Source organism: Ochlerotatus camptorhynchus, unplaced genomic scaffold, assembly GCF_037179485.1.
Source record: "Ochlerotatus camptorhynchus isolate MF236.1 unplaced genomic scaffold, CSIRO-AGI_Acam_v1.1 ptg000389l, whole genome shotgun sequence".
NCBI lineage: Eukaryota > Metazoa > Arthropoda > Insecta > Diptera > Culicidae > Ochlerotatus > Ochlerotatus camptorhynchus.
In genome coordinates this window covers 35,435-49,378 of record NW_027040876.1, presented here as the reverse complement: position 1 = coordinate 49,378, position 13,944 = coordinate 35,435, and the positions used below count along the sequence as shown (strand labels likewise).

General features: G+C 42.5%; 4 protein-coding genes across 7 annotated transcripts in view; 2 read left to right on the top strand and 2 right to left on the bottom strand.

Moving 5' to 3' along the window:
- Positions 1–5,090, top strand: part of LOC135710503 (carboxypeptidase B-like) — a 45,151-nt gene extending 40,061 nt beyond the window's left edge. The window contains exons 3-4 of the mRNA XM_065233105.1: positions 4,110–4,777; positions 4,845–5,090. Of these exons, the coding sequence (XP_065089177.1) occupies positions 4,110–4,777; positions 4,845–5,090 (914 nt within the window). The remainder of the gene's footprint in view (positions 1–4,109; positions 4,778–4,844) is intronic.
- LOC135710496 (centrosomal protein of 162 kDa-like) overlaps positions 1–5,863 on the bottom strand; it is a 94,749-nt gene extending 88,886 nt beyond the window's left edge. For both annotated transcript variants that reach the window (XM_065233091.1, XM_065233092.1), the window contains exon 1: positions 5,153–5,863. In XM_065233091.1, the coding sequence (XP_065089163.1) occupies positions 5,153–5,689 (537 nt within the window). In that variant the 5' untranslated portion in view covers positions 5,690–5,863. The remainder of the gene's footprint in view (positions 1–5,152) is intronic.
- A 4,728-nt stretch (positions 5,864–10,591) lies between these two features.
- Positions 10,592–11,216, bottom strand: LOC135710508 (uncharacterized). Of its 2 annotated transcripts, none has more exons than XM_065233111.1 (2): positions 11,126–11,216; positions 10,592–10,906 (listed from the first exon to the last, which is right to left on the bottom strand). In XM_065233111.1, exon 2 carries the CDS (start codon positions 10,892–10,894, stop codon positions 10,616–10,618), a length of 279 nt encoding a protein of 92 aa, XP_065089183.1. In that variant the 5' UTR covers positions 10,895–10,906; positions 11,126–11,216; the 3' UTR covers positions 10,592–10,615. The 2 variants fall into 2 exon arrangements, with proteins under 2 accessions (XP_065089183.1, XP_065089182.1); XM_065233110.1 differs by having other exon boundaries at positions 10,592–10,896; positions 11,122–11,213.
- On the top strand, positions 11,110–13,718 carry LOC135710500 (inhibitor of growth protein 3-like). Of its 2 annotated transcripts, none has more exons than XM_065233100.1 (5): positions 11,110–11,193; positions 11,513–11,584; positions 11,871–12,791; positions 13,013–13,449; positions 13,581–13,718. In XM_065233100.1, exons 1-5 carry the CDS (start codon positions 11,166–11,168, stop codon positions 13,695–13,697), a joined length of 1,575 nt encoding a protein of 524 aa, XP_065089172.1. In that variant the 5' UTR covers positions 11,110–11,165; the 3' UTR covers positions 13,698–13,718. The 2 variants fall into 2 exon arrangements, with proteins under 2 accessions (XP_065089172.1, XP_065089171.1); XM_065233099.1 differs by having other exon boundaries at positions 12,938–13,449.
- Positions 13,719–13,944: the final 226 nt, after the last annotated feature.

The following is a 13,944-nucleotide window of genomic DNA, read 5'->3' as shown; positions in this document are numbered from 1 at the left end:
CTGGAAAATCTGGGTATAAAAATTTCGACCATCTGAACACCCCCCAAATCGCGATTAGAGCCATATTTAAGGAGATAAATCGATTTAAAGGTTTGGGAAGTCCACCAGCCAACAAATAAAGAATTTTTAAATATTTTTTACTGGAAAATCTGGGTATACAAATTTCGACCATCTGAACACCCCCCAAATCGCGATTAATGCCATATTTAAGGAGATAAATCGATTTTTAAAGGGGGAAATCTGGGTATAAAAATTTCGACCATCTGAACACCCCCCAAATCGCGATTAGAGCCATATTTAAGGAGATAAATCGATTTAAAGGTTTGGAAAGTCCACCCGCCAACAAAAAAAGTATTTTTAAATATTTTACACTGGGAAATCTGGGTATAAAAATTTCGACCATCTGAACACCCCCCAAATCGCGATTAGAGCCATATTTAAGGAGATAAATCGATTTAAAGGTTTGGAAAGTCCACCAGCCAACAAATAAAGAATTTTTAAATATTTTTTACTGGAAAATCTGGGTATAAAAATTTCGACCATCTGAACACCCCCCAAATCGCGATTAGAGCCATATTTAAGGAGATAAATCGATTTGGAGGTTTGGAAAGTCCACCAGCCAACAAATAAAGAATTTTTAAATATTTTTTACTGGAAAATCTGGGTATAAAAATTTCGACCATCTGAACACCCCCCAAATCGCGATTAGAGCCATATTTAAGGAGATAAATCGATTTAAAGGTTTGAAAAGTCCACCAGCCAATAAATAAAGAATTTTTAAATATTTTATACCGGGAAATCTGGGTATAAAAATTTCGACCATCTGAACACCCCCCAAATCGCGATTAGAGCCATATTTAAGGAGATAAATCGATTTAAAGGTTTGGAAAGTCCACCAGCCAATAAATAAAGAATTTTTAAATATTTTATACCGGGAAATCTGGGTATAAAAATTTCGACCATCTGAACACCCCCCAAATCGCGATTAGAGCCATATTTAAGGAGATAAACGAATTTAAAGGTTTGGGAAGTCCACCAGCCAATAAATAAAGAATTTTTAAATATTTTATACTGGGAAATCTGGGTATAAAAAATTCGACCATCTGAACACCCCCCAAATCGCGATTAGAGCCATATTTAAGGAGATAAATCGATTTAAAGGTTTGGAAAGTCCACCCGCCAACAAAAAAAGTATTTTTAAATATTTTACACTGGGAAATCTGGGTATAAAAATTTCGACCATCTGAACACCCCCCAAATCGCGATTAGAGCCATATTTAAGGAGATAAATCGATTTAAAGGTTTGGGAAGTCCACCAGCCAACAAATAAAGAATTTTTAAATATTTTTTACTGGAAAATCTGGGTATAAAAATTTCGACCATCTGAACACCCCCCAAATCGCGATTAGAGCCATATTTAAGGAGATAAATCGATTTGGAGGTTTGGAAAGTCCACCAGCCAACAAATAAAGAATTTTTAAATATTTTTTACTGGAAAATCTGGGTACAAAAATTTCGACCATCTGAACACCCCCCAAATCGCGATTAATGCCATATTTAAGGAGATAAATCGATTTTTAAAGGGGGAAATCTGGGTATAAAAATTTCGACCATCTGAACACCCCCCAAATCGCGATTAGAGCCATATTTAAGGAGATAAATCGATTTAAAGGTTTGGGAAGTCCACCAGCCAACAAATAAAGAATTTTTAAATATTTTTTACTGGAAAATCTGGGTATAAAAATTTCGACCATCTGAACACCCCCCAAATCGCGATTAGAGCCATATTTAAGGAGATAAATCGATTTGGAGGTTTGGAAAGTCCACCAGCCAACAAATAAAGAATTTTTAAATATTTTTTACTGGAAAATCTGGGTATAAAAATTTCGACCATCTGAACACCCCCCAAATCGCGATTAGAGCCATATTTAAGGAGATAAATCGATTTAAAGGTTTGGGAAGTCCACCAGCCAACAAATAAAGAATTTTTAAATATTTTTTACTGGAAAATCTGGGTATACAAATTTCGACCATCTGAACACCCCCCAAATCGCGATTAATGCCATATTTAAGGAGATAAATCGATTTTTAAAGGGGGAAATCTGGGTATAAAAATTTCGACCATCTGAACACCCCCCAAATCGCGATTAGAGCCATATTTAAGGAGATAAATCGATTTAAAGGTTTGGAAAGTCCACCCGCCAACAAAAAAAGTATTTTTAAATATTTTACACTGTGAAATCTGGGTATAAAAATTTCGACCATCTGAACACCCCCCAAATCGCGATTAGAGCCATATTTAAGGAGATAAATCGATTTAAAGGTTTGGGAAGTCCACCAGCCAACAAATAAAGAATTTTTAAATATTTTTTACTGGAAAATCTGGGTATAAAAATTTCGACCATCTGAACACCCCCCAAATCGCGATTAGAGCCATATTTAAGGAGATAAATCGATTTGGAGGTTTGGAAAGTCCACCAGCCAACAAATAAAGAATTTTTAAATATTTTTTACTGGAAAATCTGGGTACAAAAATTTCGACCATCTGAACACCCCCCAAATCGCGATTAGAGCCATATTTAAGGAGATAAATCGATTTAAAGGTTTGGGAAGTCCACCAGCCAATAAATAAAGAATTTTTAAATATTTTATACTGGGAAATCTGGGTATAAAAATTTCGACCATCTGAACACCCCCCAAATCGCGATTAGAGCCATATTTAAGGAGATAAATCGATTTAAAAGTTTGGGAAGTCCACCAGCCAATAAATAAAGAATTTTTTAAACTGGGAAATCCGGGTGTAAAAATTTCGACCATCTGAACACCCCCCACCTTAAAAAAAAAGCGGCAAAGTCACTAAAAAGTGACCCACTATCAGCCCTGCAGGAAGTAGATACCCTGACAATGTAAATCGAAATCTTGGACCTGAAGAACTTTCAAGATCGTGGGACTGATTCTGGATCTATTCGAGCTATTCTACTTTGATCATTATTTATGATTTCAGGCTCACACTTGTTCAGTTTTTTTTTACTTGAGTTTTCGGCCTTAAAAAAATGTGCGGGAACGTATGTTTAAAGTACAGTTCATCTGCAGCTCAGGAAATTTGGCTAAAATATTCCCGTTCAAACAAAACAAACTCCGCTTAAAAGGGACGAACTGCAACGCGAAAGCAGAATTGCGTGTACGAAATTCATTTCACCTAACTTTCAAGTAGCATACAATCATAATCACCGAACCAATTACCACTCCCTTGACCTTTCTGGCCGCGTGTATCCTCAAGACTGACTACTGCGGGAACATTATAACCGTGAAACGTGTTCGTCCGACCAACATCGCGTGTTTCATGCAAATCATTCAAGAAATTAGAAAAGAAAAGCCCTCTCTTTACTAAAAGTTAATTTCCGGGAAGGCGAGATAACCCGAACAACACCCGAAGCGTCGAACAAACTCACCTCGAACCAATCCATCATCCAACCTTTAGGGCCTGGTGCGGTACGGGTGTTAGAATTCGATCGTCGAATATCCCTCGATGCGTGATTTACAATTTACGCCGAGTTTCCTTTTCTAATCGCGTGTTCCAATCCAAGCCGAAGGCAAAGTAATTAAAGCAATTACTACGTTTATTCCATCCGTCCGTCTTCATCACAACACTACGGAACTGACTACTTTCTCGAATGCAGAAATCGTTCTTCAATCGAAAGCGAGTGTGGTAGAATTGTAATTAATTTCACGCCAACCGAACCGATCGACCGGGTGGCGAGACTGAACTTTTTTTTGGTAAGGTTGTTTTATCAATACTCTTCCACGAAGACTAATTTAAGTACCTACCTACCCTCGGCCGGTTTACAATTGCCAACAATTGCAGCCGGTGTGTGCAATTAGACACACCCGCCAAACATTCCCCGCGCCCCTCAACCACTTGATAGATTGTTACATGTTCGCCCTTTCAGCGCTTTGCACGTTGATATGATTTTATAGCGACAAAAGAAAAGGACTAACCTGTGAGGACTGTTGTACACGGGCAAACAAAGGAGTTCTTTCAATGTGGGAGCCTTTTCAAAAAGTTGTTCGGATCGCCTCATACTAAAACGCGTTTCCCATTTCCACAGGCCACCGCATGACCTGGACGGCCTACCATCGGTTGGTGGACATTCACGATTGGATGGACTACCTGGCCAAGACGTACCCGGACATTTGCAGCAGCCAGAGCATTGGGAAATCGTACCAAAAGCGGGACCTGAAGGTGCTTCGCATCTCCAATGGAAATCCTTTGAATGCAGCCGTTTGGATCGACGGAGGAATTCACGCTCGGGAGTGGATCAGCCCGGCTACGGTGACCTTCATCGTGAACAACATGGTCGAGGATTGGGACGACCAGCCGGAGTACATTCGAAACATCGATTGGTACGTCCTTCCGGTGCACAATCCGGACGGATATGAGTACACCCATCAGAACGATAGACTGTGGCGGAAGAACCGTCGAGGTTCACTGTACGGACCGTGTGCCGGAGTGGATTTGAACCGCAACTATGGCTACAAATGGGGCGGCCAGGGCTCCTCCAAGCAACCCTGCTCAGACATCTTTGCTGGAAGTGGACCATTCTCCGAACCGGAAACGAAAGCGGTATACAACTTCATGCAAAATTCAGCGGCCAACTGGAAGGGATTCCTGACATTCCACAGCTATGGACAGTACATTCTGTACCCTTGGGGCTACGATCGTTTGGTCCCACCAGATCACCAGGATCTCAAGCAAGTCGGAGACGAAGCTGCTAAGGTGAGGCTTTCTATTAAATACTAATTTGTGACAAATATTAACCATTATTCAACCTTCCACCTTACAGAAAATGCTTGCAACGGAAGGATCTTCCTACACGGTGGGACCGTCCGGCAATACTTTGTACCCGGCCGCTGGTGGTTCGGACGATTGGGCTCGCGGTGAAATGAAAATCAAATACGCCTACACGGTGGAACTACGCGACAGTGGTCGAAATGGATTCGTTCTGCCGGCCAACCAGATTCAACCCACCGGACGGGAAGCGTTCATATTCGTCGATACCGTGGCCAAAGCCATTTCCAAGTTGAAATAATCGCTCTCTTAGAATTAAGCATATTCACAAATAAAATACTCAAATGAAAAGTCAGTACTCACCATGGCGAAGGCCTTGCTTTCCTCCTCCCTCCGAGCGATTGCCTCCAGCTCCTCCAGCACTCCGGTCCGCATCTCCATCGGCGTCGATTCGCAGGAAATGTCCCTATACCCACACATGGCCCGTTGCACTTGCCTTATTCCGTCACATGCACCGCCATCGTCACCCCGTCCGTCGTCTCCATTGGCACCGTTTCCCCCGAATAGCGGATGCTGCTTCCGGATCAGCTGTTCCGCTTCCCTCAGAATTTCTTCAACACTTTTCCCATCCTCTCCGCTCCCAGCCAACTGGCTAACCTGCTCGAAAATCCTATCCACATCCACCTCCTCCGCACACCCGCCGGAACCGTTCCCATTCGTGACACCCGTCAGACAGCTCTGCTCGTTCCGGAGAAACTCCAGGAAGGACGATTCGCTCGTTATGTCATCCAACTGCTGCTGCTGGGCTTCCAGCAATTTTTCCATTGCACACGCACTGCCGACGCCGCCCACTTCCGGGTTCAGCAGGGGTTGGTGCTGCTGCTGTTGCTTGAGCGACATTGACTCGTCCTCGTTCCGGTGCTTCTAATCCGCCGCACGCACAACACTCGCAACTGGCATCGGAACTCGCGCCGAAATTAATTGGACGAAAGCGAATTAATGCTAACTTTCGCGACGACAACGACGACGGAAACGGATTGGAAATCGCGAAAAATTTTCCTCCACCTTGATGCGTGTTATCCTTTGGTGTCTTTTTTGTTTGTGTTTCCCATTGACAGGACAGGACATCCAAGTCGTTTGGTTGTTTTTTTTTAGGGGGTGGGGTGTTTGATTGCACGCACACAAGCGCAGTTATCTGTGTATCACAGAATAACTGTTGGTATAACAGTTTGCAATAGTGGGTGAGAGTCAGCGTTGCCAGTATTCCAGCTTTTCAGTTGTCTTGACACAGAAACAGATCACTGGTATGAAAAAAAAGGTCCAGACTTTCCCAGATTGTTGCTGTAAAAAATAACAATCCAATTGATTTACTCTTTCATCAAAAAATAAAAAGACAAAACTGAGCATAATAATTGTTTGTTATGGTTAATCATGCACATTTGAGCTAAAATTCGGTTATTTTGAATCTTGATAAAACTTAAAAATGGCGTATTAGAAATTATAACTCGAAAACTTCACTTCCAATCGAAATGACGTCCGAGAAAGAGGATGACTCAATCGGTTTCGCTGAAAAAGCGGGCAGAAAAGAAAAAAAAAAACCGTGTTCTTTTTGAAGAACCTTATCTAAGCTGAACCTTTTCAAAATATCCATTGCTAATCGTTCTAAAGTGTTATAAAAGTGTTCTAATAACTTTAGGATTTTTCTAACCGCTTCTAACATTTGGAAAGATGTGACAGAAACGTCAGAGTTTGGTTTTGTCGCTGTCAGAAAGATACTTTCTTCTGTTCTAGAGATTCTTTCACTTGCCAGTTTAGGTTTAGACACGTTGAGGCTGTGTTCCATTTGGAGAATTCTCGCGTCACTTTTCAAATAGACCAATGTAACATATCCACCATTTTGAGAAAATCGAAGTTGAAGTCGACAGATTATTATTTAAACTGTTTAGAAACACTACATTTTGCAATACTATTTTTAATGGAGTCAGTGAAAAATAACGTTGAAAATTGAGTAGAAACGATAAAATCACAATTTAACTTTGAATTTCATGCTAAAACATAGAAAAAAACACATAGAACGTTTTGACAAGTCGCGTTGTACATCGGACATGTTACATTGGACGATTTTTTTTCTCAATGACATAATCAATGAGTGTTACATTGGACGTTTTGATCTACATGATACTAGATTTACTTTCACAGATTTCATAGTAGAATACCTAACTTTAGATTAGCCCTGCCTTTAGAAAACGAGCACCAATCATGTTAGGCAGTCCGAATGACCGAAGTAACAATCATGTACCCATCATTTCAAACTGTACATTGGACAATTTTTGAGCTAAGATTTTTTAAATAAATGAAAGTAAATTTGGATGGGTGTTTTTGTATCACATACAATGATAGAAGAGCGATAGTTTATATCGCTTAACTCGATTTGTTTACATTTGTTACATTGGTCTATTTGAAAAGTAACAAGAGAATTTTCACCTAAATTTGACAGATAGAATTTTTTCCAATAAACCTGCTATTGTACCAGACTTATTTCTGACAGACCAGGAATCAATTTTACAAATCGGAGGAGCATCAATAGAGGGATTTTCGAACATTTTTAAGCGTCAAATTTAAATAAAAGTTCTTCGAATGGAACACAGCCTTAAAACACTTCTAGGAGTTACTTTTTTCTCCGATCAAGGAGAGAAGTTTTAGTTAGAAAATCGAGTTTTTTTCAGATTCAATTAAGGATCTGGAGTGAGATACGAACTTGAGTTTATTCCAAACATTTATACAAAGTTATCTTACGTCCACGTGTTGCATTAGCCACTTATAATTATGTAAAACTTTTACTTGGTTCGTCTAGGATTTTACATATCCTTTTCAATACCGGATTTTAACACATAATTTCTGGCCTATTTTTTTATTTTATTAGCCAGGATTTCACTCGCCATTGGAAGGGTGATTTTTTTTTATTTTTAGACATTACATGTTATGCCCTCTCAGATCTGGGATTTTTCGGTTATTTTGTAAATATACCGTGGACCCCCGCTAATCTGAACGACACCTCATTCGGGGTTCATTTTTAATTTGAACTTCTAGTAACCCTATCAGCGTGTTTCTGGTTGCCTTATTTTCTGTTTTGTTTTGATTCTGCGTTCCGTTTTGCAATGTTCCATCACAGAGAACAGACGTCCAACTTCCACCAGAAACTTGTGTTAAGATAAGTGAGAACGTCACTGTTACGTAGCGCTAGCATCTTCTGATTTCCTCTACAAATTTTCCACTTTCGACCAATTTGGCGCTAGTATCGATAAATTTTCGGTTGAAAATTGCCATTTGGCGCTATCCGCACTTAGTGTCCAGTGTAAGTTATGCAACGCCAGTGCCATCATGTTGTCAAAGAGGGTTTTTAAGTGGGGAAGTCGGTGTTGGTAGCGCTTAAGTTGAATAGGAATCTTTACACAAGTTTTTACAGAAATTTAGTTCGAGCCTCAAGGCCCAAGCGCAATGACAGCGGAAGCGGAACGGCAACGGCAACGGAAAAGCCCGATCTGAGTAAGCCAACTTGTCGGATTGAAAACTTGTTGGAACGGAACCAAATCGACTTCGGTTAGGCATCTTGAAGGCATTTGTGACAACTGTCAAACTTTCCGTTTCCGTTCCGCTTCCGTCCACATTGCGTTTGGGCCTTCAACGTCTGTTCTCTGTGGTTCCATTTTGCTTTACTCCGTTCCATGCGAAGTTCCATGTGCAAAATGACGTTTAAGAAATTTTTAGTTTGCACGCCGTTCAAATTAAAAAGTTCAAATGTCGCGGGGTTCAAATTAAAAAGTGTTCAGATTAAAACCGGTCATATTACCGGGGGTCTACGGTATTGCATTTCTTCTCAGAAGAGGTTTACAAGATAATAATGACGAACATTTGTAACGTTTAAGTCAAAAATCATATCTTCCTTAAGGATAAACAAACAGAAAGACTAAACCGCTTATCATCTACATGCGGACACAGAGAACAGACGTTGAGACTCGAACAAGATTTCTCTAAAAACTAGTGTAAAGATTTCTATTCGAATTAAGTGCCACTAACGGCGACTTCCCCACTTAAAACCCCTTTTTGACAACCTGATAACGCTGGCGTCGCAAAATTTACACTAGACACTAAGCGCTGGTAGCGCCAAATGGCAATTTTCAACAGAAAATTTATCGATACTAGCGCCAAATTGGTAGAAATTGGAAAATTTACAGAGGAAATCAATAGATGCTAGCGCCATGTAATGGCGACGTTCCCACTTATCTTTACACAAGTTTCTGACTGAAGTTGGACGTCTGTTTTCTGTGATGCGGATAGGATCTGGGATAGGATGCGCGTGGGCATGTTGAACTTAACTTTTAATGCATTATCATTCCTACATAAATAGTTCAGGCAGATTATGTAAACGAGCGATCTTTCCTTTTTCCATGCATTTCATTTTATGTTCTTAAAACTGGTATCGACTTCAGCAGAACTTGTGCAACTATGTGGGTTGATTTTAAAATTTATTGCCTCACTGTAACAGTTTTTGTTAATATAAAATCAGTCATGCCTCATGCTGCTGTCAACAGGATCTCTCGATAGATTCCTGTGGAATTTTTAGACGTCGACCAGTGAGCTAATTTAAAATCGTTAGTTTCCACAGGTACGCAGTCGATTCCAGAGACTTTCGATGCTGACAAATGAACTGAAACTGAAAGTTATGATGAATTATTCTCGACGAAGAGGGTTCCATTCGATTTCGGTGGAGATTGCCGAAGCTGCCAACAAAAGTTCCGGTGGATTCTTCTGAATTTTCAACGGAAAAAATTCCAGTCGAATCCGGTGCAGATTATCGATGCTGCCAAGCCAATTAAGGTTCCGGAGGATTTTTTCGGTATAATTGACGAAACAGGTTGAATTCAGTCGCTATCCAGCATTTTAGGAGTACTTATGGCCGCCACAATCTGGCTGAGTTTTTCGTAGGGAATATATGATTTGACGTTTGGGTTGTGTCGTTCGACGTATAAACCACAGACAAACAGACATAACACATTGAATATTTCTCATTGTAAAACATCGTCGCTAAAACATTACCGCTATCTGTTGAGTACACTGTGGTGGGTAGTACGCAGAACAGATGGCGGTAGTGTGTAAACGTCAAACGTAAGGAAATTGACTATGCGCGCTGCAGATGACGGTACTACCAACTACGATACTTTTAAATTTACCGTTAAATGCTTGTTCGATGAACAACTTGCGAGTGTTATGTCTGTTTGTCTGTGTATAAACGTTCAAATTTGATCGTTTACACGTCGAACGACACAACCTACACTTCAAATCTTATGTTCCCTACCAGAAACTCAGCCAGATTGTGGCGGCCATAAGTGATCGTAAAATACTGTATAGACTGGATCAGATTTTCCTGAAAATTACCTGGCAACGCTGGTGATAATAGCCATTTTTGTTCAAACGGATGCAAAGCTAACATATACTTTCATCAATAAGGAAGTGATACTCAGAATAAGAGCCGTGATTGTCGTACAAATCAAATGGGAATCACTTCACCGTGATGACAAGTGACAAGTTTTCACCGTGAAGTGACATCCGTAATAAGCTCCGGTATGATTAGTGGACTTCGAGTAATGTCTCCATGCAAATCGTTTCAACCAATAAATTTTACGAGTAGAAGATTTTATCGAAATCAATTATTTAATAATCACTTGGTTTGTCTATGTACCCATATCTAATTTTTTTTCGGACAGATCGATACACGCGTATGCTTTTACATTCTAACTTTTATTCCGAAACATCCCTTCTTCTGCACTAAGGCAAATCCGGTGGAAACCCTATCCGCGCCCGAATTTCCTGTTTAGTTTTGGGACCAAGGCCCAACTTGGGCAGGCTTGGCATCGTAACTTCGGGTGTCTTCATCGGATCGACATCGGCTGCCAGCCCGGAACCACCCGCTATCGTTGTGGTAGCCGCACCTCCACTACCGGACCGTTCATCGCTGGTCCGGGCCAGCCGTTCCTGCTTGGCCAGCTCGTACTCCTTGAGATCGCTGAGCTTGAGGGAAAAGTTCTGAATCTCACGACGGCGCATTTCTATACCTTTCTGGAATGAAAATCAAGCGGTTACTATAATCGGAGAACAGCGAAGACACGCACCCGCAGTATAACACTGCGGGGCGCGTTCGCTGCTACCATCGCACGAAATACGCTGCAAAGCAAAATGTCAAACTGCGAAATTTCTAAAAACCAAAACACACCCAAGCAAAAGCAAGTTGGTGTTAAATAATTCGTGTTTTCGGTGGAAAATAAATCAGTTACTCACCTGTATCCTGTGTCCGAACGTTGCTCAGCACTGCCGGAAGATGCTGTACCTGGAGGATTATCTGGAAAGTGAGTACAAATCCGTTTTCCGAGCAATTATTGGAAAAGTTTCGCAAGAGTAAGCCGCTGCTGCTGCTGTTGCTGTTCGGTGTTTGACGGATGGCTGAAAAAGGACAGACTAACCTTACGGGAAACGTCGGTCCGGTGTGGGTGCGTTCGCGAGTTGAGTGCGAGATGTTTGAATGCGTTGGCGCAATAATTTGAAATCGACACGTTTTTGGAATCGTTACACGAAAAGTTAAATTGTTCGCCAGGCGATTCCAAAAATAATAATTTGTTAGTATTATGTAAGTAGACCTAATGTTGACTATTTTTTTTCTCATTGCAGTGATTGAGCATTTGCCTCAAGAACTTCGCGATAGGTTTACAGAAATGCGAGAAATGGATCTCTCCGTACAAAGTAAGTTAAAACAGAGTACCTATAGCCGTTAGAATCCTTAAGAAAGTACAGTATCGCGTTTTTATGGGTGTTTGGATGTCAATCAAGAATCATGATTTTTTCACTAAATCTTTAATCGCGTTTATCTCCGTAAATATGGCCTTAATCGCAATTTTAGGGGTGTTTAGATGTTTGATTTGTTTTTTCCCAAAATCATGATTTTTACCCAAATCTTCAATCGCGTTTATCTCCGTAAATATGGCCTTAATCGCGATTTAAAAACAAAACACTTATTTCCCCGTTCCAGACAACATCGACTCGCTGGACAAACGGGCTCGCACACTGTTCCAGCAGTGCCGCCGGGGTGAACTGGTTGGCGGACTAGCCGATACCGAATTTCACTCGATCCGCAAGGACTACTACCGGGTCCTGGAAGACTCCGACGAAAAGGTACAGCTGGCCGGCCAAATGTACGACCTGGTGGACCGCTATCTCCGGCGGTTGGACAGTGAGCTGTACAAGTTCAAATGTGAACTGGAGGCGGATCACAATGGCATAACGGAGATTCTGGAGAAACGCTCCTTGGAGCTGGACTCTTCCACCAGCAATGGTGGCCTGAATCAGAAGGAGAATCGCTATTTTGACACGTTGAGTGGAATATCGAGTGCTATTTCGGGGTCCACTGCGGCTCGGGTGGAAAGTCGATACAGCATCAAGCCAGAAAAGCGTCGGGAAAGCAGCATTCCGGTTCCGTCTTTGGTGGGTGCCCCACCGGAAAAGCGTCAGGCGGTGGCCACTGCCAGTGGAGGGATAGTAAGTGGACCTGTAGTTCGGCCGACAACGCCGAACATTACTGCGGCCAGTGAACCGTTCCATATGCTATCACCGGCTACTTCCGTACCGCCGAGAGCTACCGCTTCGGTGGCCTACAATCTGCAACAGTTTGGGGCGGGTAATGCCATAGCGGCGGCTGCCAGCCAGGCCATAGCCCAAACGCAGCAGATGCAACAGGGAAGGAGGACTGCCAGTTTGAAGGCTTCATACGAAGCTATCCATGGAGCCGGCGGAACCGGAACTGGTCCCCACGACTTGCTGATCAACAACAGGGAACTGGCCGGAGCGACCCACAACGCCCTGCAGGCGGTGGAACGGGAAACCAGCAACGCCTTCTCCAATCAGCAGAGAAGACACCAGAAGAAGAAGCTGACGGCCAATACTTCTGCTGCAGGTTAGTGATCGAAGGTTCCTATTCTAATCATTGACATCATCAAAATGCCATCTGAAAGAGCTAACACAAACATTTTCCATTTCATCCCTCAATGCACACCCGAACGCACACACACACACACACACACGCTCATCCACCCGCAACAGCTACACTGTTACAAGCACACCAGAAGCAGCTGCACTCAGCCGCGCTCAATCCTAACTTGTCGTCCTCGTCTCTAGATCTTTTAGAGTCGCCCGTTCCGGGAGTACTGTCGGGAGTGGGAGCAGGGACCGTTGGCGGCGGAGTCGGAGGCGGAACGGTCGCTGTTGGTGCTGGTGGTGGTGTTGGTGGTGGTGGTGCTGGTGGAGGAGGCATCGGTGGTTCGTCTGCATCTTCCAGCAGCGGTTCCGGTATCGGTGTCGTTGGTGGCAGTAGTGGTGGTGTTATCGGCGGCGTCGGTGGCGGTGTGACTGGTGGTGCCAGTTCTGGAGGATCGGCACATACCGCCCATCATCCAGGTGGTCCTCCGGTGGGGCCGAACGTGGTGCTCAACGAGAACGGAATGGTGGTGGAGCAGACGGCCGAAGGCGAGTGGACGTACGATCCCAACGAACCGCGGTACTGCATCTGCAATCAGGTTTCGTACGGCGATATGGTGGCATGCGACAACGAGGATGTAAGTATACCGATTTATTCAACCGAAGAGGGCGAGATCGTATGGAGGATTGAAAAACAAATGTTCTTCCTGCAATGCCGTTGAAGATCACTGTTGAAACATATGTCTTACCCAAAAATTCTCTCTTCCAGTGTCCGTTCGAGTGGTTCCACTATCCGTGTGTGAACATCACCTCGACGCCCAAGGGCAAGTGGTACTGTCCGCAGTGCAGCAGCTCGATGAAGCGACGGGCCTCACGGAAGAACTAACGATAGAGGACAGCGCGTCATGACAGAGATGATACGGTAATTTTTTTTTTTTTTTTTTTTTTTATAATTACTTTATTTGTACAGGCTCAATCGAATAAACTTTACAGAGCCGAGTTATCCTTTGCGTTATACATTATTACTGTCTTAATTTAAAGTTAAAGGAACTGGACCGAGTACTCGCGGTTGTCTCGAGGTTAGTGGAGATTTACAATTTTTTGGATGGGAAAAGGAAAGAAGGAGGATTGAA